The 23353-nt window shown below is 39.8% G+C and overlaps 1 protein-coding gene across 2 annotated transcripts in view; it reads right to left on the reverse strand.

Moving 5' to 3' along the window:
* Positions 1-23353, reverse strand: part of snx29 (sorting nexin 29) — a 439469-nt gene that overhangs the window by 304248 nt on the left and 111868 nt on the right. For both annotated transcript variants that reach the window (XM_039774869.1, XM_039774870.1), the window contains exons 12-14: positions 20933-20996; positions 20296-20424; positions 8083-8168 (exon numbers count right to left, since the gene is read on the reverse strand). In XM_039774869.1, the coding sequence (XP_039630803.1) occupies positions 8083-8168; positions 20296-20424; positions 20933-20996 (279 nt within the window). The remainder of the gene's footprint in view (positions 1-8082; positions 8169-20295; positions 20425-20932; positions 20997-23353) is intronic.

Here is a 23353-nt window from a genome sequence, read left to right on the forward strand (position 1 = left end):
GAGCAATTGGGAGAAGAGTACCCTTCGTAAGCGAGGTGACCAAGAACTTGATGAAAACTCATTTAGAATATACAAAAAGGTACCTGAGAAGTTCTAACTACATTCAGAATGGCTAACACCCTAGTACTACAAAAAGTACCTGAAAATAATCTCAGACAATGCAAAAGAGGATTCTCTGATCCGATTAATTCAAGATTAAACTGTCTGTCCTCAGTTCCAAGAAAGGAAACCAGACATAGTTTGTCACCTGTGCAATACCATACCAACAGTGAGACATGGTGGTGGAAGCATCAGACACTGGGACACTAGTCAGGGTTGTCTGAAAGCTGAACAGAGCAAAGTAAAGAGATATCCTTAATGAAAAACTGTTTAGAGTACTCTGGGCCGAAGGTTGGCCTCCTAACAAGACAATTACCCTTACCACAAAGTAAAGTCAACACGAGTGGCTTCAGGACAACTCTGTGCTTAAATTGCCCAGCCAGAGCTCACACTTGAACCAAAATCCAACTCCAGAGAGCCTGTAAAACAGCTGTCCACAGACAGTCTCCAATTAACTCGTGAGAGGATCTGCAGGGATGAATGTCAGAAAATTATGTCATACCCCAAAAAATTTCTGGCCATAATTTTTGCCAAATGTGCTTCAACAAAGTACTAAATAAAGGGTCTGAAGGTCAAGTTGGGGAGCATGCACTGGTACAGTGCGCTGCCGCACCCACCACACGACGAAACACCTCAGGATCCTATTGGGCCCCGAGTGCTGCCGTGCAGCGGACGACACCTCAGCACGACATCAATTTTGATTCCCAACAGGCCAGAACGCATTGTCTCTCTGATGGTTTTGACTCTTCCGGGGATGGGGCACCTGAGGGCTTTCCTTCCATCTCCTTCATAATGTGGGCAGACCTACTCCCATGGACAGCAGAAAGGAGTCTCAGAGCTGTGTGAAGAATTTTTTTTTTTTATGGTGGCTAGAGTGCCAATCCTGCCACCAACCCCCATGATTTCCCAGCAAGTTGGAGGACCACTGCAGGGCCAGATGGAGTTTAACATCATACCCAGGTCTGAAGGAAAAAAATAATTTAAATAATTTTAGCGCTAATGTGTAAAAAGTGCAGGGGTCTGAAGACTTTCTGAAAGTGCTGTATTATATTTACTTACTCTACAGGGTGGTCCAAATCTAATTATGCAGATCCAGATCGTCTGGATGACTTTGATTTATGTGGGAACGACTCCAGTTCAGTGCAAAGACGATTCTTCATGTTGTTAGTTTGCATACTTCTCAATGGTCTGGGATTTTTCAGGTGATTTTCTATGTAATACACTTAATAAGTTATAGTGTAATGAAAATTGCATAATTAGATCTGGACCACCCTATAGATTACTACTTAGACTTGAATGTATTTTGTCTAATTTTCATGCACATTTTTTAATATGTGTAGACTACTTTAACGCTGTACCATTTGCTTACGATCAAAAAAAATACATCAATCGGCTCTACCACTTGGACGAGCAATATGATTCAGTAACACTTTCAAACAGGGGATTTAAAGGCCTGCGCTAGAGCATCTATTAGTCACTTACTGCTAATAGAACAAACAAAGCCTTTGTTAAGGTCTAGTTACTTGGCAATAAGTGACTAATGGAAGCCCTATAAACAGCCCACTTTTAAAGTGTGGTCAATGGCGCTTTGCAAGTCTTAATATGAGCAAACAAAGAATGTACTACGGTCTTGCTTCACGGAAGCATCTGACTAACAGATACACCTAGGAAGCCCCTATTCATTCTAAAGTCCTACTGATGAGTCTCCATTTCTGAAAAGTTATTACCCTGCTCAAGCTACTCAGGAGCAATACTATGGGACTCCAGATGATCATGGAGGATTCTGAAGCCTGGATGAATAGGACTTTACAGACACGCATATATGAGGATAGGCATGAAATGGGTATCATAACATAACAGTGTGGTAGTTGTATGGACACAAAAGTGTCCGACAGAATTACAGCAGGTGACAGCTGTGGGCAAGCACACACGAGCATTAAGTTCAAAGGCTTTGTAGGTGAGTGGATGAATTTATTTTCTTTGTTTATTCATAAGACTAATGTTTAGCCAGCTGAGGTCAAGTGTGGTGGTGGCATCCGGCACGACACAAACCCACACCACCCCAACAGTTATGTTCTGAATCAGGAACAAACCCACAGCCTAGTTCCTGGAACACAGTCTGGCATTTGGCCTGCCGATTTCGGTAATGAAGACTACATAAACTAAAAGCCTCAAAACAGGGATGCAAGTTAATGTTTCATCATCTTCCAATGAGAAACCTGTACAAATATATATATAAAAAAAAAAGAAAAACCCACATGCTACAATTCACAAATCAAATCAAGTGCTTGAGTACTATCTGCCCGAGTTAACCGGATTTAATATGACTGATTAGGGACACCTGTGTGGAAATGAAAGCGCAGTGTGATATAACAATAAGTCTGTCTTCACCTAAAAAGGGTCTGTAATAATGATGTACAGTTGTATTTCTTTTTTGCATTGAGAATCTATTTATTGATATATCTAAACATTTAAAATTACTTTGGTAAAGTTTAGTTTTGTTTTCATTCATCCTATTCTTTGTTTATCTCATGATGTTTTTCATATCACAGGTCTCGATAGGCACAAATGATGTGATGGCATTTGTGTCTTTCAGTATCCCTCAGCTGGATAAACATACAAAGACTTCAGCGTAGTTAGTTTCTAAGCATGCAGGGGAAATGCTTAGCATCATTTCAGTTTTTGAACTCCTTCTGTGTTCTTGACTTTTGATTCTCCAGTTTGCCCTCGTGGTCTCGGATTATTCTGGTTTTGACCCCTTTCTGCCCCTTACTATGTTTAGCCTCACATTTGCATTTCCTGGTTATCTCTCTTATTCAACACAACACCACCTGGAGAAAAAACATCTCACTACATGGCCAAGCATGTCCAGAAATACCTCTTTATTATGATTATTGGGAAATCCTTGTGAAGTGGGTATTGATATCTACTGTATATAATCACAACACATGATTAGTAATGAAAAACACTAATGATTCCTAACATAACGTAACATTCGCAATCCAGTTCAGTGATGCTGTAGGACAGAGTGTAACCAAGCAGCTTCTGGAGAAATTAATTCTAGCCAGACCACCACTCCATCACAGGGCCCATTAATGCAGAAACTCACACAGGGGAAGTTTAGAGGCACCAATTAATGTAACCTGCATGTCAGTGGGAAGTGAGGAGAAAACCCTCAATGATTTAGTAAAACTGAAACTTCTTTATAAAAATAAGGTGAGAACTAACAAACAGATAATATGAAGGTACAAACCCTATTCCCACTCATCACAACCAACACAATAGACTGCATCCATCATCCTGTCTTCACAAACGTATTATAGTCTTTTGTAAAAAAACGTTCCCTCTGAAACATACATTTTCACCACTTTAGCAGTTAGCAGTATGTATGCTCTTTTCCATTTAGCCTTTGGTTATGCTTTCATCTGGTTTCCTTTTTCTCAGAACAGTTCCCGCCTTCTGGCACGTGAAGGCTCATTAACAACAGCCGCATCAGTCATTGTGTGGAATGTAACTCACTTGGCACAAGGTATGCACAAGGGACGAGTGAATTGGCCATACTGCATAAGGTTTACAGTCACGTTGGACTATTAGCGAATATAAAGTCTTCAAATTGGAGCAAATTACTTTGATTTTGAAAATAAAAATACAAACGATGAGAGTTGGATGATCAATACGCTTTGGCTTAAGGCAGTAAAAAAATTTAGTGATCACTCTTAATAAACCCGCATAAGGTTTACGCCAAATACAAGTCTAGGGTAAACACAAACTTAACATCACGTATCGCCTTTCTATCAGACAGACAGACAGACAAGCAGACATTTTAAATAACTGGAAGACAGGAAGTTAGTCAGATGTAGCAGGCTGGCCCTCACTTCAGCTCTATGGGTATAGATAGATAAACAGCACTTTATTTGTCTCTGGGGGAAAAGTTTGGCTTTTCTTACTGAAGCTCAATATATAAATATTATTACATTAAAACAAAAAACACCTCCCTCTCAAATACAGGTAGTCCCCAAGTTACAGACATCCGACATACGGCTTACAAACGGGTCCGCAGCTGCTCCTTCATCTGTCTGGGGGACACGACGCTGGCTTCTCAGTAACTGCCGCTCTTCGGCCCGAGGATGCTGCAAACGGTAGTTGGAGGGGGTGATTTCGCTGCTCATGCAGTGTAGTGTCCCTCAAGCAGCTCCGGTTGATGAACGGGGCAGTAGGAGCCGCACCCCATTCATTCTCAGTGGGCGGCTGGGTGTGCAGCAAGCGGTGACCCAGGGGTCCATAGTCGCCAGGGCCACAGCTACTGCTCGTGTGAAGGACGGAGGCTTGATGGGGCCGTTCGCTGCCTACCCAGCATGCCACTGCAGCTACTGCTCCTGACTGCCCCGTTTGTTCTCGGTGGGGAGCTGGTGATGCTGCAAGTGGTGACCCAGGTGTGGCTAAATGGAGGCCACTGAGGGTGAATGGGGCAGCATTGTATAGTGTGCCTCGAGTGGCTGCCAGTTGAATGGGGGCAGTGGTGGGCGATTCACTACCCGCCTTTGGCAGCACCCTGTTCATTCTCGGTGGGCAGACGCTGCAGGCAGCATACTGTATGCAAGTGGAGGTGACTTTGTGGTGGGCGAATGGTGAATCGTCCCTCGCTGCCCCCATTCATTCTCAATAGCAAGCCTGCTTGTATTGTTTCGTACATAGCAGGAAGTTGTCTCTTGCCAGTACACCAGATGTGCCTTTCTGCTGTGATGGCGTGTCCAGTGCTGTGCAGAAGAGCTCATCTTAACCTTTTGTTTTCACCCTTCAACAATGTCTCTGAAACACAAATCTGATGCAAGTGCTGGTGATACAGTAAAGAAGAGAAAAACTATCGCCATGGAAAATAAAGCAGAAATAACTAAAACGTCAGAGAGAGGTGAAACTCCATCATTCATTGGCAGAGCACTTGGTTACAGTCGGTCAACAATAGCATTTATTAAAATAATGTACCTGTTCCGACTTACAAACAAATACAACTTAAGAACAAACCTACAGTCCCCATCTCGTACGTAACCCGGGAACTGCCTGTACACACTAAAATGACTAAAAGGAAAGAAAACGTCTGACTTGGCTAAAGATAAGAAGAACAGCCCGAGTCCCAGTTAGGCACAATAAACTAAAATTACCATTGGTATGAAGGAGTTCCATTCGCATTTCTTGAGACACTTCTGCTAGTTCATTGGCTGAAAGTTCACAATGTTAGTGCGTCAAAGAGAGGATGTGCAGCATCATTCAGAACTTCATTCTGTTCTCAGCTTCTACCACTGGAGAGGGTTTGAGTTGTCGAATATGTAAAGGATGTCACTACCTACATTAAAAAAGTAAAAGAGTCTGCTCTGTCCTTTCTTCTCTAGTTCTTTTTTATTACTAGATCAGTCCAGCTTGTCATTGTTGTGGAACCCCAATTAATTGTAGCAGGGAACCAGTTCCACCTCTTGGACACAGAAGCTCTTTGGTGGAGCAAAAAGTCAATCAGCAGTTCCTTGGTGTTGCTGATGTTAAGTTGTGGACAGTCCTCAAAGTTCTGCCCCTGATTCCTCATCTCTGTATCATCCCCTTTGTCAAAGCATCCCCATTAGTGCACAATCATGAGAGAATTTTGGCAAGTGACAGTCTGGTGATATATTTATAGTCAGAGACGTACAGAGTGAACAGAAAAGGAGACTGTTCCTTGTGGCACTCCAGTATTGTAAATATCCGCATGAGAAATACAGTCCTTGAGTTTCACAAACTGCAGTCTGCTCGACAGATAGCCTAATTATTAAGACACAGATTGGACACTATGAAGTAACAGATCCTAAACCTCCCCTGTATGTTACAACTTAGCAGTTTTATTAAAAGATATTTAGTCTACATTCAGAGTGATCATATCCGTACACCCACACTTCTAAAATATTTTGTTGCCTGAAAAATGGAGAAAAGTACTGCAAATTAATAGAATGTTAAAAAATGAACTTAAAATGACACGCACAGTTACAGTACATTCTTAATCTTAGCAAACCAAAAAAATGTAAAAGCTATTCAGGATGATGAGAGCTGCACACTGTCAAGAGACTGCACAAGAACAACACAAATGCCTTGCAAACAGATTATTAATAAGAGTCTTCTAAGGCAAAAGGTCTTCAAATAACCTTTAAACAATATGACAGGAATGCACTAAAACATTTCCATTATCCACACTGGGATGGCTCTTCCGTCTAGTTCTGTTCTATTAATGAACTTCACAAACTGCAAGAATTTTAAAGAAACTGGCGGCGTGGGATAAAGAAAGTGTAAAAGTCAAATGAACTATTTCCAACCTGAAAGTTCATTAGAAAAAGTTAAAAGAAAGTAGAAGTCAACTCCAAATAAGGCCGCAATCCAGAGGCCAAATTATCTGATCCTCACTCAGCCACTGTAAGCCCAGTCAGTCTTTTCAAAATCAAGAACCTGTAATTAGTGGGAATCAGTGGGAGGCAGAAGCTTATTCCTAGGTGTCTGTGGAGGGTATAATTTATATTTTGGATTTATAATATTGAATGTCCAGGATTTGAAAACCATCCTCAATTCATGTAGCTCCATTTACATTCAAATATACAGTCATCTCTTCATATTCACGAGGATTAGGGTCAGGAGACCTCAACAAATATGAAAATTTGCAAATAATACTTGGGCCCACCTAAACGTGGTGGGTCATGTCACAGAGGTATATTTTTGTGTGTTTTTTTTTTTTTTTCATCAATTGCTTTTAGGTGTTTTTAATTTTTTACATTTATTCCACCGGTTAACCGACACCAGCATGCAAGTGCCCTCATCTTAATGAACTGACTGCAGATTAGCGGCATGGCAAGTGCACAGTGTCAGCTGGGGTTGTCCAGATGGATAAAAAGGAGAGGGGCAGATAATAAAAGGGAACAAGAAATCAGGAGAAAGAAAATCGGGAACTGAGCAAGACGAGAGCTGAGAAGGGTGGCAAAAGGTCTACGCGGGTTTCCAGCAGAGGTGAGTGAGCGCATGTATAGACTGAGACAAAGATGGAGAGCAGAGTAGGAACCAGCTGTGAGGAGACATCCGGATCTGCTGAATAACTAAGGGAGCAGTGATGGTGGGAGGTAGCTAATGTAGATCCCAGCTTTCAATATTAACAACAGATTATGCACTTACTCTAACAAATATTAAATAACACTAATATTTACTTATGATTTTACGTGATACAAATAATTGTCAGTATTGTTTATATACTTTTGGCTTACGTGTTTTTTGAGAGATTCTACGTTTTAAAGCAAGCACCAAAAATATTCCCATTTAATTGTTCACAACCAACTTATAATAATAATTTAAACCGTGAATGAACAATTTGTGAATCTGGAACAGCACTGATACTCTAAATGTGTGTACTAAGAATCTAAGAGGGCAGACAATTTCAAGAAGACCTCTGTTCTTAAAATTAGTTAAGTAACTCATGATAACAATTCCAGAGGCCAAAACTCACAAAGAAGGCTGCCACTGAATTATTATGGTAGCACAAAGCCTTTTATGTTATGAACATTTTAACCCATACGACACAAAAGACAACAGCTCATTTGAGTGTGGTGCCTGGTGTCTTTAAATATCTTACACAATCACATCACAGAAGGAACCACTGGGATGATGTAACTTGGCACAGTGCAGGCAGTCATAAAAATCAATACCTGAGCTGGACTCACAGTGGCAGTTTTCTAGCTGTATATACTTTTCTCTGTGTGCCTTGGATTTTCTCTGAAAGGCAGCAGTTAATTCAAAAGGCCTATTTTTCCAAGTACTTCAAAACTGCAACCCTGGTAGCAAATCTCCATCACTATCAAATTTGCTTTAAACATCCAAATGACTGAATTTGGCCACTCAGCCATTCTTTTAACAATACAAGGACAAGGCCCAGACTAGAAGATAGCATCATTCCCCGACAGATATCTCGATCTCTGAATTTCTTACCATTATTCGCCTGAGCACCTTCTCTCTTCAGCATCTGCACAGCTCCTACATACTTCTTGAGCTGAACCTTCAGAACTTCATTCTCTCTGCAGTTTAAAAAGACAAATCAGAAGACACATTCAGATTTACATATATAAGGAAATAAACTCTACAGAAAACTAAAGGATGAAAATCAAGAAAGTCCTCGAGTTCACTTGTTTGTAAGCAAAAGAGTTAAAAGTTTGCATTTTCCAGCTGGCTTTAAGATGGTGACTTTCAGATGAGTGTATCATTGGAATAGTACCAGCTGGTCAAGTAGAAAGGATGACCTCAAACAGAAGACACAGGTGGTTAGAATTAAGTCCATAAAGAATCATATTTGTAGAGTTTGGCAGACAAAGGATAAAGATGTCCCAGTCCACAATGACTACAGCATGTAAAAAGAAATTGCTGACACCAACCCCTTTCCCCATCTGTCTCATTTCTTTCATTTTTCTAGCATGTGGTGGGATTAAATTGACAGAAGGAGGTTTTAATCAAATATTGCCATACTAAACCCCAGCTGAGGGTCATTCCATCCACCCAAAACTTAAAACTGGCACATCTCACTTGTCACAAAGTAGTACACAACTGGGGTTAAAACTCAAAAACTCCTCCCTACTCGTGTCATACTGCAGGTGCAAGTCCATCCCCGTGCAACTGTTGCCCTTGCAGCGGAAAGCCTCTAGGGCTTTGACAGAGTGGAATTTTTTATAATTCATCTGCTGTAGGTTGAAATCTAATTGTTTCTTCTGACGTAATGTACATTGACTCTTACTTGCCACAGGCAAGATCTGCACTACGACAGACAGTGAACCTGAAACAGCAAAGAATGGGCTTTCACAGAGAACATCCCCTCGAAAAGCAATTCGTCCAGATTACTTGCTATAATTTGTGCGCCTTCGTCTCCAAACTCATTATTATTATTAGATGTGAAGGGAGAGTCCCAACCTTTATTACATATAAACAAATTTAGACAACGCTCCTGCGTGGGCCCAAAACTGTGGCTAGAAAATGCAGCTGTAAGCTTTCAGCTTGCTTGAGAAGATATATAAGGCACAATCTAAAATGTTCCTCACTTTCACTTCAGGCACAAATCTCTAAATCAGGCCCTTGAGGGACTTGAAAATAAAGCTTGAAATGTGGCATCTAATTCACAGAGATGACAAAAAATAAAACTAAAAATATATTCAGCCTACTGTTTAAGCAGCAGGGAGAGCTAGGTAATTCATTAGCAACTGCAGAGCAGAATTAGATCTTAAACACATCTGACTTGAAATCACTGCAATATTTTGACATGTAATGCAAGACTTAAATTACAGGCAAAACAACCACAGTTTCTGGCTTATTTGTTTCTTTCAAAGACCAACAGAGAAAATACTTTTTCTATATTTCACCATATATTAAAAGACAGCAAGTAACCAGCCAAGGTCAGAGACAGATTTGCCATTTGGGGGTAAAACCTATTTATAAACCTGCCCATCTGGGCTTTGATACAGTGCACAGTCGAGCAATTGGTACAAGATAACAACAGTTGTCCCCAGGGTGGCTGGTATCTTTTACTGTGGCACTGCATTTATTTTGGCAGCTATTTAGCATAAATTTCCAAGCCTAATGGCAAGTTAGACTGTATGTTTATTTTTAGTGTAGATGTACCAAACCTTTGAATTTCCTTTCTGTCTTGCTTGGCTATGTTTTTGTGTGCCACAATGCAGGACATCTTAAAATGATGTTCTTACTGATTCCATATTTTTTTCAGGTCTTTGAAACTGGAAGTCAATTTCTGTGTTATTTCCTCTTATGACCTCAGTGCTGTGAGCCCAAGTTCATAGATATCTCTAATCTAAAACCTGATAGTTTCCACTTGTCAGGATTGGCTTCATTATTTAATTTTTCTCGTGCCCCTGTGATGTGATTGGGACAATCTACACATCTTCTAGGGGGTTTTGACACCAAAGAAATTCAATTGTGTCATTTATTTTGTAATTCAAGACATCCCAAGGAAATTATTTTTTTAACATTATGCTGCAATGACATTTTGTTTTTCTTGTGGGCCCCACTATTTCCTGGCAAAGGTGTTGAGTCCCAGAATTCCCTGGGTTTGTGCAACCTGTGACTTCATTGACGCAACCACATAAAAGATTGACGTGTGCACTATATTGTATACAAGATTGGATAAAACAATGCTATTTCTTCTGGCTGTTTCTTTGGTGCGTTTCTGGTTAAAAATACTTATTCATCTGGTTCCTTTTGATATCTTTAATTCTCATGTAGGTCCTTGGTTTAAAGAAAGATAGTTTTGAGGCCTGGTTTATGATCATCACACGACTCTGGTTAACATCATTCTCCCAGTCCTCTAAAAAAAAATTCTTTATTATCTGCTGAAATGCAGCACCACAGATGGTCCTATTCATGCTGACTGAGATTTCCATGTCTGCTGATGGAGAGCAAGTGGGTCTTCTGTCTTGATAGCACTGAAAGTCAGATTGTTATCACTACACCATTTGGTCCGAACGGACACCATGTAATATATTTGCTGTTATTCATGAAGATCAGGTTTAGCTAGCCACAATGACTCATTGCCCACTTACTTAGGTACTTTGGTCAGACCCTCAGTTGCCTCCAGAACAGCCAGGATTCAACAAAGTGATGGAAATACCTGTTAGGCTCTTGGGTCTAAGATGACACGACAGCATCACATAGTTCCTTCAGATTTTTTGGCCACAGATTCATTTCGCCAACCCCCTGTTTCAATCCCACTAGAGAGCTGCTCTATTGCAGGCCTGAAGACCCCCTTGTGGCTGTAGGTTTGCATTCCAACCAATTTATTCTTTGAACTAGACACATACATTAACTACGTTTTACTTCCTTGTTTAGGAGTTTGCTTGTTTTTTTATCATAAATCCAAAAATTACAAACTGGTTATGCTCTACTTTTACTGAATGAATCAGGGGCTTGAGTGTTAGATGCATAATAATTGATGTTTGCTTTTAAATTACGCTGCTCTTTCTAGCTTTTTGGTTATATGCACACAAGTGCTTAACACTAAAATAGCTGCCCTTTAGCATCCAGCGTTGTTTCAACTGGTGTCTGCTCTGCTTGACATTAATTGTCAGATTTTGGACGTACTGGAATTATGAGATCAAGCTCCTCAGAAAAAGGTGAATTTAAAAGAAAATGAATTGATGAGTTAATTATCTAAAGATACAGCAAAATACAAATATTTCTTAGTGTCTTATAGATGTATCTGAATGCAATATAAGAGGAGAAGAAATTAACTCTTTCAGGGTTAATGTTGACTTTTGTCAAAATTCAGGAGTAGAGGATGGTAATCAGCTGTAAACTGCAACAAAACTCACCCTTTCATTTTGGTCCGACTCTCTTTGCTAGAAGGAAAGTTACATAGGTTTGTTGACTTGACCTCGATTCCCTATGCATGCAGGAGTAGCGAAGAGCACACAACCTCGAAAATGGCACCGACATCTGGCGAGAGACCAAAGCAAAATACTCCATGGGCATTTAACGTAATATTGTTGAATCGGACTCTGACTTGTCGGACTCCAAGTTTGATGCAAGTGATCTGAAGATGGAGATCAAAAACGAAAGTGAGCTACCAGCATCATCTGATCGGTCTCCAGGTGATCATGGCACTGAACACTTTCATGAAGCTGACGCACCTACAGCAGTGTTTGCCTGGGAGGACCGCCACTTTTGATGACAAGAGGTACAAACCAGATTGCATCACACTGCAACCGCCACCACCACCCACCTGCGGTGTGAAGACAGCCGGGCAGCTGGCTCCACCATTTATTCCTGCTGACCATCAAGGTGCCCCCAACGCAGCCACTGCCGCCAGAGATGCCCAACATGTGCCAACAGTAGCCACAGCACATAGCAACAGACGTTTAATATTTACTTATGTGTGAAACCATTGCTTTGTGTGCTTTTTAGTTTTTTGGAAAAAATATTCAGCCCTCAGAGAGTTAAAAGGACAGCTAATTAAACAATGACTTCAATTTAAAATAAAAATGACTGAATATGGAAAAAGTTGGAACAAAAATCTGCAGCCACAGTGGGCCCTCAGGACTGAACTTGAGAACCTGTTGGACTGACATCTGGGGGCTGTGCAAGCCACCAGAGTAAACTAAAGCCAATGCCATTATTGAGGAACAGGCTTTTAAAGGGGTAGACTTTGGCCATAAAAAGGTGCACATGTTCAAATTACACAACGGCACTGCAGGACACTAACATACCCTGAAAGTTAAACACCACAACACACACACATTTGTTGATTATCAGTATTGCAGAATTGGTGTATTACCAGTCTTACTCAGGTTAATCTCTAAATTGTACTATTCACCAAGAAAAAAATCACATATTCTAAGCCACGAACATGGAGAAATTCAGTCAGACTTTCAAGGGCCAGTGAATCTAATCTTTCAATATCTAAAACACTTTAAAAACTGTCAGCTGGGAGAAAATCCCTTTAAGGCTGGAGAGAGAAAGAACTGTGCAATGAGTTGAAGTTTTGATGAGTGATCAGACAGGGGTCAGATACTTTGGTAAGCCTTTATACACACAATGTGTAGTGATGTCATGGAAATATGTATTTAATTTCATTTTTATTGTCATGTGTACACAGTACAATGAGATTCCTGCTTGCATGTCACCTAGAGAATGGCAACAGTAATGTGACAGGTCAGAAAATTAACAAATCAAATAGCAGTCAAGGAAAACATCACCAAAACATTACAAATAACATGAGATTTTAAAAATTATTTAAGATGTCTTGAAGCTAATCTACACTGCAGTCACAGCAATTCTAGAACCTGAATAAGAGAATATTTTAAATCCATTACTAGATTAAATTACAGCATATGAGAAGTGAGGACGCCTTTTGCTAGAGCCAAAAATATCATTGCTTCGACTCAGCATCACACTGCACACTAAAATGAACTGAGGAGGAGATATGAAGCCTGGTCTTCTAAGTGGCAACCAAAATGTACCATTGACAGCAGCAGCTCCACTCCTCTCACCAACTGCCAACAGGCTCAGAAACAGAAGACAGATCTGAAAGCTGCTTTTATTTCAGATAAACTCAATTTAAAAAAAGTTTTAAAGAGATTTTCCACAGCTCTGCTCAGAACATGATGGAAAGTTCCTATCGGGGCCAATCTATCAAGCAGCGATTTACAGAGAGGTAATGCTATCAAAGACTGCTCTGGAGCTTAAGAGAAAAGCACAGATTATGTTAGTCAGACCCCTCGGCTTGTGTGGGTTATTGTATTATTTATTATTTGTCAAGGGAAGGCAGGAGTCTCTGAATAAAAAATGATTTTTCCCTTGTGTGTCCTGAACAAGCCTCTATTAATTAAAACAAAAGGAGAAACAACAAGATACTGAAGTCATCATCCAAGGCAATAACACTCTTCTTATTGATTAAGGCCAATTAAAACCACACACTATTTGTCATAAGACTTGTAAGGGTTCTAACAGGGTGCTGCATTTAAAGCTGAAGCCAGCTTGACACTGCTGACAAATGTGTGAGGAGTACGGCATATACCTAGGAGGGGGTTCCTTTCTCATTTTGATTCCACTTCAAATGATGCGGCTGAAAGTGTACGTGGAAGTTCTTTCATTTCCTGTGAGGTATTTTGTTAAAGTACTGAGAGCTGTCCCAATAGCTGAGCTTTCAGATCTGGCTAAGAAGATGCTAAGAGGTGTTTTCTGTCTCCAGTTTTTCAAAGTAGTCAAATTAGACTCTTTGTATACAGAGTACATATATCAAAGGGTCTAGCATGAAATTAATGAGATTGATGTTAAAGTGAATTTTACATTAAAAATTTAGGTCAGTTCCTCTGCCACAGAAAACTGTTTTTGCTAAGATTCACCTGTATATCAGTTTTAAATATTATAGAGAGATAAAATATACATGCACAGGGTGAGTCAAAATTAGGTTAACATTTGAATGGTGGAAACAATTTATTCACAACACATACTTCATATGTGCAAGATGATTTACAGGTATTGAATGGCTCAACCCATTCACCATCATGTTCAACACAGAAAAACAATAGTGGCACTTAAAGCTCAGACACACATTTCGCGGGGAATAGATGATACCACAGTCAGTATTCTGTCCTTTAGGTCATTGATATCATAAACTTTCCTGTCATACATGTGCTATTTCACCATACCCCATAACCAGAAATCACAGGGTGTCAAATCAGGGGAGTGTGGAGGCCGCAGCGATGATCCACCAGCAATGATCCACCATGACTTATCCATTGACCTGGAAAGGTGTGGTCAAGAAAAAAATAATCCATTAGTGTTTACATAATTTTGACTCACCCTGTGTATGTGTATGTATACATATATATATATATATATATATATATATATATATATATATATATACATATATATATATATATATATACATATATATATATATATATATATACACACATACATACATATATATATATATATATATATATATATATATATATACATATACATATATATGGTTTAACAGGTGGAGGCCACTGACATTTTTCCCTCCTCATCTTTTCTGACTGTTTCTTCACTAGTTTTGCATTTGGCTACAGTCACTGTCACTACTGGTAGCATGAGGCGATACCTGGACCCTACAGAGGTTGCACAGGTAGTCCAACTTCTCCAGGATGGCACATCAATACGTGTCATTGCCAGAAGGTTTGCTGTGTCTCCCTGCACAGTCTCAAGGGCATGGAGGAGATTCTAGGAGACAAGCAGTTACTCTAGGAGAGCTGGAGAGGGCCATAGAAGGTCCATAACACATCAGCAGGACCAGTATCTGCTCCTTTGGGCAAGGAGGAACAGGATGAGCACTGCCAGAGCCCTACAAAATGACCTCCAGCAGGCCACTGGTGTGAATGTCTCTGACCAAACAACCAGAAAGACTTCATGAGGGTGACCCAAGGGCCCCATGTCCTCTAATGGGCCCTGAGCTCACTGCCCAGCAGCATGCAGCTCGATTTGGCATTCGCCATAGAATACCAGAATTGGCAGGTCCACCACTGGCGTCCTGTGCTTTTTACAGATGAGAGCAGGTTCACCCTGAGCACGTGACAGAAGTGAAAGGGTCTGGAGAAGCCATAGAGAACATTATGCTGCCTGTAACATCATTCAGCATGAGCAGTTTGGTGGTGGGTTAATGATTGTCTGGGGAGGCATATCCATGGAGGGTCACACAGACCGCTACAGGCTTGACAAAGGCACCTTGGCTGCCATTAGGTATCAGGATGAAATCCTTGGACCCATTGTCAGACCCTATGCTGGTACAGTGGCTCCTGGTTTACGACAATTCCTGGCCTCATGTGGTGAGAGTATGCAGGCAGTTCCTGGAGGATGAAGGAATTGATACCATTGACTGGCCACCACACTTTCCTGACCTAAATCCAATAGAACACCTCTGGGACATTATGTTTTGGTCCATCCAATGCCACCAGGTTGCACATCAGACTGTCCAGGAGCTCAGTGATGCCCTGGTCCAGATCTGGGAGGAGATCCCCCACAACACCATCTGTTATCTCAATAGAAGCATGCACCGATGTTGTCAGGCATGTATACAAGAACACAGGGGCCATACAAAGTGCTGCGTACAATTTTGAGGTGCTGCAATTAAATTTGGGCAAAATGGACTAGCCTGCCACATCATTTTTTCACTCTGATTTTTGGGGCGTCTTTGAATTCAGGGCTCTGTAGGTTGATCATTTTCATTTCCATCAAATGATGTGGCATCCTTTCGTTCCTAACACATTACCCAGTCTATATCAGTATAGATATCCAGGAGGATTTCTTTTTCCCATTGAGATCTGATGTGTTTTCATTAATTTTTTTGAGCAGTTTATATATATATATATATATATATATACACACACACACACACACATATACACACATATATATATATATATATATATATATATATATATATACATATACACATATATATATATATATATATATATATATATATATATATATATATATATATATATATATATATATATATATATATATATATATATACATATATATATATATATATATATATATATATATATATATATATATATACATATATATATATATATATATATATATATATATATATATATATATATATATATATATATATATATATATATATATATATATATATATATATATATATATACACACACACATATATATTAATCTGGTCAGTTAAGTAGCAGAGGGGGTTGTTAATCAGTTTCAGCTGCTGTGGTGTTAACAACAGGTGCACTAGAGGGGCAACAATGAGATAACCCCCAAAACAGGAATGGTTTAACAGGTGGAGGCCACTGACATTTTTCCCTCCTCATCTTTTCTGGCTGTTTTTTTTTCACTAGTTTTGCATTTCACTATGGTCAGTGTAACTACTGGTAGCATGAGGCGAAACCTGGACCCTACAGAGGTTGCACAGGAAATCCAACTTCTTCAGGATGGCACATCAATGTGTGTCATTGCCAGAAGGTTTGCAGTGTCTCCCAGCACTGTCTCAAGGGCATGGAGGAGATTCCAGGAGACAGGCAGTTAGTCTAGGAGAGCTGGACAGGACCATAGAAGGTCCTTAACCCATCAGCAGGACTGGTATCTGCTCCTTTGGACAAGGACAAACAGGATGAGCATTTCCAGAGCTCTACAAAATGACCTCCAGCAGGCCACTGGTGTGAATGTCTCTGACCAAACAATCAGAAACAGACTTCCTGAGGGTGGTCTGAGGGCCCAACGTCCTCTAGTGGACCCTGTGCTCACAACCCAGCGCAGTGGAGCTCGATCGGCATTTACCATAGAATACCAGAATTGTCAGGTCCACCAATGGCACCCTGTGTTTTTCACAGATGAGAGCAGGTTCACCCTGAGCACATGTGACAGATGTTGAAGGGTCTGCAGAAGCCATGGAGAATGTTATGCTGTCTGTAACATCATTCGGCATGACCAGTTTGGTGGTGGGTCAGTGATGGTCTGGGGAGGCATATCCATGGAGGGACGCACAGACTTCTACAAGCTAGACAAAGACACCTTGACTGCCATTAGGTATCAGGATGAAATCCTTGGACCCATTGTCAGACCCTACGTTGGTGCAGTAGGTCCTGGTTTCCTTCTAATGCATGACAATGTCCGGCCTCATGTGGCAAGAGTATGCAGGCAGTACCTGGAGGATGAAGTAATTGAAACAATTGAATGGCCTTCACGATCCCCTGACTTAAACCCAATAGAACATCTGTGGGACATTATGTTTCGGTCCATTAGGCGCCCTCAGGTTGCTCCTCAGACTGTACAACAGCTCAGGGATGCCCTCATACAGATCTGGGAGGAAATGCCACAAGACACCATCCGTCGTCTCATTAGGATCATGCCCCGACGTTGTCAAGCATGCATACAAGCTCGTGGGGCCACACAAGATACTGAAAAGCATTTTGAGTAGCAGAAATTAAGTTTTGAAAAATGGACTAGCCTGCCACATCTTCATTTCACTCTGATTTTAGGGTGTCTACACAATTGAGCCCTCTGTAGGCAGAAAACGTTTATTTCCATTAAAAGACTTGGCATCCTTTTGTTCCTAAGACATTGCCCTGTCATTATTTGTATAGATATCCAACTTCATATTGAGATCTGATGTATCTAATGTGTTTCTTTAAAGTGTTCCTTTAATTTTTGTGAGCAGTGTATATATATATATATATATATATATATATATATATATATACACACACATATATATTGTGGACTTGAACCCGGACACACACAGACGAACATCGTTGGCTCTACCACACACTGTTTATTTACAAATTATTTACAGGTAGTCATGTGCACTCCCCAGTGCCTCTTGCACCATTTCCCCAAACGTCCAGGCCACACAGTCACAATGCCTCTCTCCTGGCCGCCTCCAGTCCTCTCTCCAGCTCCGTCTTTCTTCCAACCGACTTCCACCATCGACTGAAGGGAGGCAGCCCCTTAAATAGGAACCCGGATGGGCTCCAGCTGCTTCCCGGCATTCCTCCGAAGACACACCCCAGTGTGGCGGAAATGCCGGCTGTGCACCTGGAAGCCCTCCGGGTGTCCCCTGTCATCTTCCCCCCAGCACTTCCTGGTGTGGCTGGTGGATCATCGCTGCGGCCTCCTCACTTATCTGAGTCAGAGTTAGGAGGCAGCAGAAAACACTCTTGGATGTGGAAGGATAGAATTTTGTATTGGTGCATTTAGCTTGTGCTTGCGTAAGAAAAGTGTTTCCTTTATTTGAATCCAGGAAATATCCTTGCTCATTACTGCATCTGTAGTTTGGGGCTCAGGTGGCACCCCCCTGTGGTTACTATACACACACCCACCCACACTCTACACTTTAGGAAGTCACATGATTAGTTAAATGGAAATCACCTGTCTATAGTCAAGGGTTTCCAATTGACAACAGCAAAAACACGACATCTCAGCTAGAAGAAGGTTCTATGATCTACTGAGAGCAAAATGGGACTTTTTGGCCACCAGACCAAACAGCATGTTTATTGTAAATTAAGCTGTGCAAATTATAAAAAAAACACCCCAACCCCACCATAAAGTATGGTGGTTAGTAGCATTATGTTGTGGTTATGCTCCTCTGTAGCAGGACCAGGAAGGATTATAAAGGAAAAGGGAAAATGAATGCATCTAAGTATGGGGAAATCCTGGAGGAAAACCTAATGCAGTCTACAATGAACCTACACCTTAGAAGAAGATCTTAAGCATAAAGCCAAAGTGACACAAGAATGGCTTAAAAATAATGTTCAATGTTAATCAGACTTCAATCCAGTTAAGAATGACTTAAGACTCAAGCCTGGATTGGCACCCAAAGGTGCATCTATTAGATCCTGCCTGAAAGAGGTGAATACTTATATTTGATAGAGATCTGCTGTCACTCTGACATTCAAATTTCCAAGGGGGCGAATATTTTTCAATGTGATATTTGTCTATGCGAGTATGTGAAGTATAGGACATGACAAATAAGAAAATGTAATTGCTTACTCCAAACTAAAACTTGAAAGAGTTATTAGCATTGTGAAATAAAATCCATTAATGTATTGCTTTTGAGGCTTCCTTGCACAGACAATGAGTGACTTTGTGTTTTTGTCAGTTTGGGACTAAAATGTAAATCAACTGGGAATGGGGAATATACAGTACTATAATATCAACAATAAACAATTCTCCCATTTCATTCCACACAATAAAATAATGGGATGCAGTATTTTCTGTTAAAATCACAACTTCATGGAAAGGGGAGTCACTTTTTATTCTGAGAAATGTAGCATTTTATATTGCACCAGTAGGTTAAGAATATGGTGAATGATATCCAGTATAATCAGTGTAAAGGACAAGATGGTCCAAGGCTAAAGTTCTCAAGTAGCAAAAAATGACATTTTTACTGTCTCCAGGTACTACTACAAAATTTAGAAGAGAATTTGGAAAAAAAAGTCCTTGATAAAGACATTGCCCCTCCTTCCCTTTTGTGACATGACACGAATGCAGTTGAAGAATTACGCCAATCAGACCCTGGCTGGGATTTACAAAAGAACAGCTGTCTCTGAAACAGCTTTAAAAAGATCGACCAGCTGAATGCACAACTGTAATGAGTGCATAAGGGCTGCTCTGCGGACTTGCTTCCGCTCCTGATTGTAACACATCAATTCACCACATCTGAAGTGCTTTGCAGGATAAATGGAAACTGCTACCTTGTGAAAAAATAAAACACAGAATACAGTATTCTCTATTGAAGTAAAAACGGTGTAAGCAGCATTTTAATGTTGGCCAATGCTTTTTGGTAGACTAGAACAGAAACCAAAGACAGGGCAGAACGTGTGTGTGTGTTTGCACAAAAAATGGTACTTTCTGTAAATTAAAAGAGACTTTTTAATAATTTGTGAGAACATCTTCGGGGGCCAGTAGATGACTAAAAAACCTCCAAATTTAATATTTTTCCATTTGAAATACACCACATACAGTATATTCAACCAATGCACAATTTCAGCACAAACTAAACTACTGCAGCTGGGAAAATCTAACCATTAATTTTTAAATGATATGTCTATTGCCTCCAAATCAACCCAGTTTGTCACAATGACTGCTCTCCATTTCAACACCGGCAACACATACCTTCCTAAAGCCTGGACTTTCCCAACATGTCGTTCATCCAGTTCCCCTAGCTTTCTTTTAAGAGAGTCCAGCTCTTGTCGCAGGGCTGCTGAATGCTCCATTTCTCCATCCAAAAGACCACGGAGAGAACTGACCATGATAAAAAAAAGAAAGAAATGCATTAAAATCATATGCAGCCCTATCAATTGCCATGTCTCTTGTAGAATCACTTCATTATGATAAAGGGCACAATTGCTGCTCATATAGAGATAATAAATCTACACATCCATTTATTTGCATAATCCACCTTGTAACAACTGGGGCTACAGACAACAGACATTGTCAAACATTAAAATTAATAAAAAATAATCTGGGAGAATGTCATAGTTTTATGATACAGTCTTGTCAGTTTGGAGGTGTAGGACACAAAAATGGGATTTATGCATTAAGCGGCCACAAACAGATCATTCATGGCCCAACAAATTAGTCGCAAATGGATCTCTTTATAAGTGCCCCCTACTCATAATACAATTCAGTTAATAATATATTATAATATATATCTGTCTACCTTATTTCTATTTCCTCCTAATTACTTTAAAATTTATTTTAACAATTGAAAGGCAAACTTGTATATAAATGCGCAAAACCATTTCCTCACCTATTTTCTTCTTCAAGTTCATCCTTCCTGTTCATCATGGCCATTATAGCTTGCCGTAACTCAGCTGTAAAGGACATAAAAAATAAGACAAAAAAGAAATGAGGTAAAGACAGAAGAATGATGGACTTTGCATGCTCCACAAGTTCAGCAGCTAGAATCCTTTGTAGTGATGAGATGATGGTAATCCGATTAAGTCAGTCTCCAGTGTTTCTGATTCATCTTTTGTCAGAGGCTTTTACATAGACTGACCAGACTGAAATGGTGGAAATATGAGGCATGGAAAGAATCTCTCACGATTTCATTATTTTAAGGAGATAATGCAAAAAAAATAAAATGGTAATCAATGACAAAGTATACTAAAATGAAGAAACACTTAAGAGACTAAACCTTTGCACACCAATGCATTTTTATGCACACTAAATATATTTCAGGGTTCAGAGCTAATCACACTTAAACCAATTTAGAACCACTAGCTGATATGTAACATATCTATGAACTACAGTAAGAAATCATCGTCCACAGGTTACAAAAAAGAACAAGGAGACATGGAGACAGTATAAGGTGGGTTACCACAGCCCAAAATCAGGTCACGAGGTGCCACACAGGGAACCAGAAATCAATTATTATTCAGAAAGAATATCTGTCAATAATGAGCCAGTTTTTACGCCCTGTGCAATTACCAATGAGGCTACTTTGTCACACATGCATACTCAGGTCACCAAAACTGACAAATTTAGATGAAATGAACCATTCTCCCTGAAATGACAGTTTTCTTCAGGAGGATGATAAGATTTTTGTTCTGAAACTGACACATAGCTGACTTGAGGGAAGTTTTAAATGATACAAAACTATCCTAGCACACTGACAATGTGTCATGATCAGGACTAGGTTTTAGATTATTTTCAACCTTTTCCTTGGCCTCTTAAAATAATGGATTTAATAGATAGGGGAGCCAACATTGTTTTCTCTTTGTGATGCAGAGTTGCCGGACTGTTGCTAGGCAGGACGATCGCGAGTGTGCGATGTGTGGCGTCTTACCCACAATGGTATAAATGTCAGTGTCATTCACTTCCTATCCATCCAAGTTTGTGAATAAAACAAAATCAAAAAATCCTTGCATTATTGCTTAAATATCTCTGGTTACAAATACTTTTCAATCCTTTTTGATTTATGTTTTGAATTTTGGCTTAGGCTTTGTGAAATATTCAGGTTATTGACACTTCATTCTACAATTTTGTCTCACATTCTAAATATTGCTTATACAATTTTGCCCTGGCAGTTTGAACTCCATCTTCTGATTCCACCTTACTTTAAACTGCTGCCACCCTGTGCTGCAACTACACAATTAGAAAAGGTGAAGAAAAAGAATATTTTTGAAAACATCTATTCAAAGTTTAGTCCATAATCTCATTAAGATGTTATGGAAAGACCTTGAATTAGCAGATTATGCTCAAAAACCCACACAGGATGTTGAAATGTAACCATTTTGCAAGGAGAAAAGGAAGACAATTAATACAAAATGCTCAGAGAGATTAACTAAGAACTACAGAAAGTGCCCGTTTGCAATTATTTGTGCTAAAGGTGTCTTAAAATAGTACAGTCCGAATTAGACATTTTGTTTTCACAGTAGACAATGAAACTGCATTATTCTCAATTAATAAAGTCATATGAAAAAGTTATATAATTTACTACTCCATCCATCCATTTATCTGGTTTTTAAATCTGTTTGTCCAGAGAGTCGTGGAGTAGCAGAAGCCTATACCATGAAGAATTGGGTACAAGGCGAGAACAGTTCCTAGACAGGTTGGCAGTACATCACCTATTAATTACTCATTACTCTTTTTATCTAAAATGTTTAGGGACATATCTGATAATATGTACAGTGAAACAAATATGCAACAATGCCAAAACTACAAGTGTAAGTCAGTAATTATCCACACTTTTGTGATAATGTTTTTTTGGTTGACTTTCCCCATATATACGTAGAATCATGGTGTCTATGGTCACATTGGTAAATTTCTGACCTTGATCAGTCAGATTCTCTTCTTGCTTTCTAGAAATAAACATGGTCACTCAATTCTCCATTTGTACCACAGAAAAGAAGCAAGCAGTGATCCGACTTATTATGGGCTGAAGGTGTACCAGAGACCTGAATCCTTGTTATTTCAACAGAATCATGATATGGACTTGTACAATGTTGTCGTCACTAGTGGAAGTAGATGGACACACCACTCCTAATTCATGCTCAACAATTGTCAGACTATTTTTGAACTTCTCAATCCATTCATTAAACACTCTGATGTGGAAAAACGCCGTTTCCATATTTTGCAAAAAGCCTCATATGGTCTTCAGCCCATAAAAAGTGAATTACTGCTCTTTTTAGGTTTACTCCAAGAAAACAAGAGAAACTGACTGAATAAT

The sequence above is a fragment of the Polypterus senegalus genome, chromosome 13 (genome assembly GCF_016835505.1).
Source record: "Polypterus senegalus isolate Bchr_013 chromosome 13, ASM1683550v1, whole genome shotgun sequence".
NCBI lineage: Eukaryota > Metazoa > Chordata > Cladistia > Polypteriformes > Polypteridae > Polypterus > Polypterus senegalus.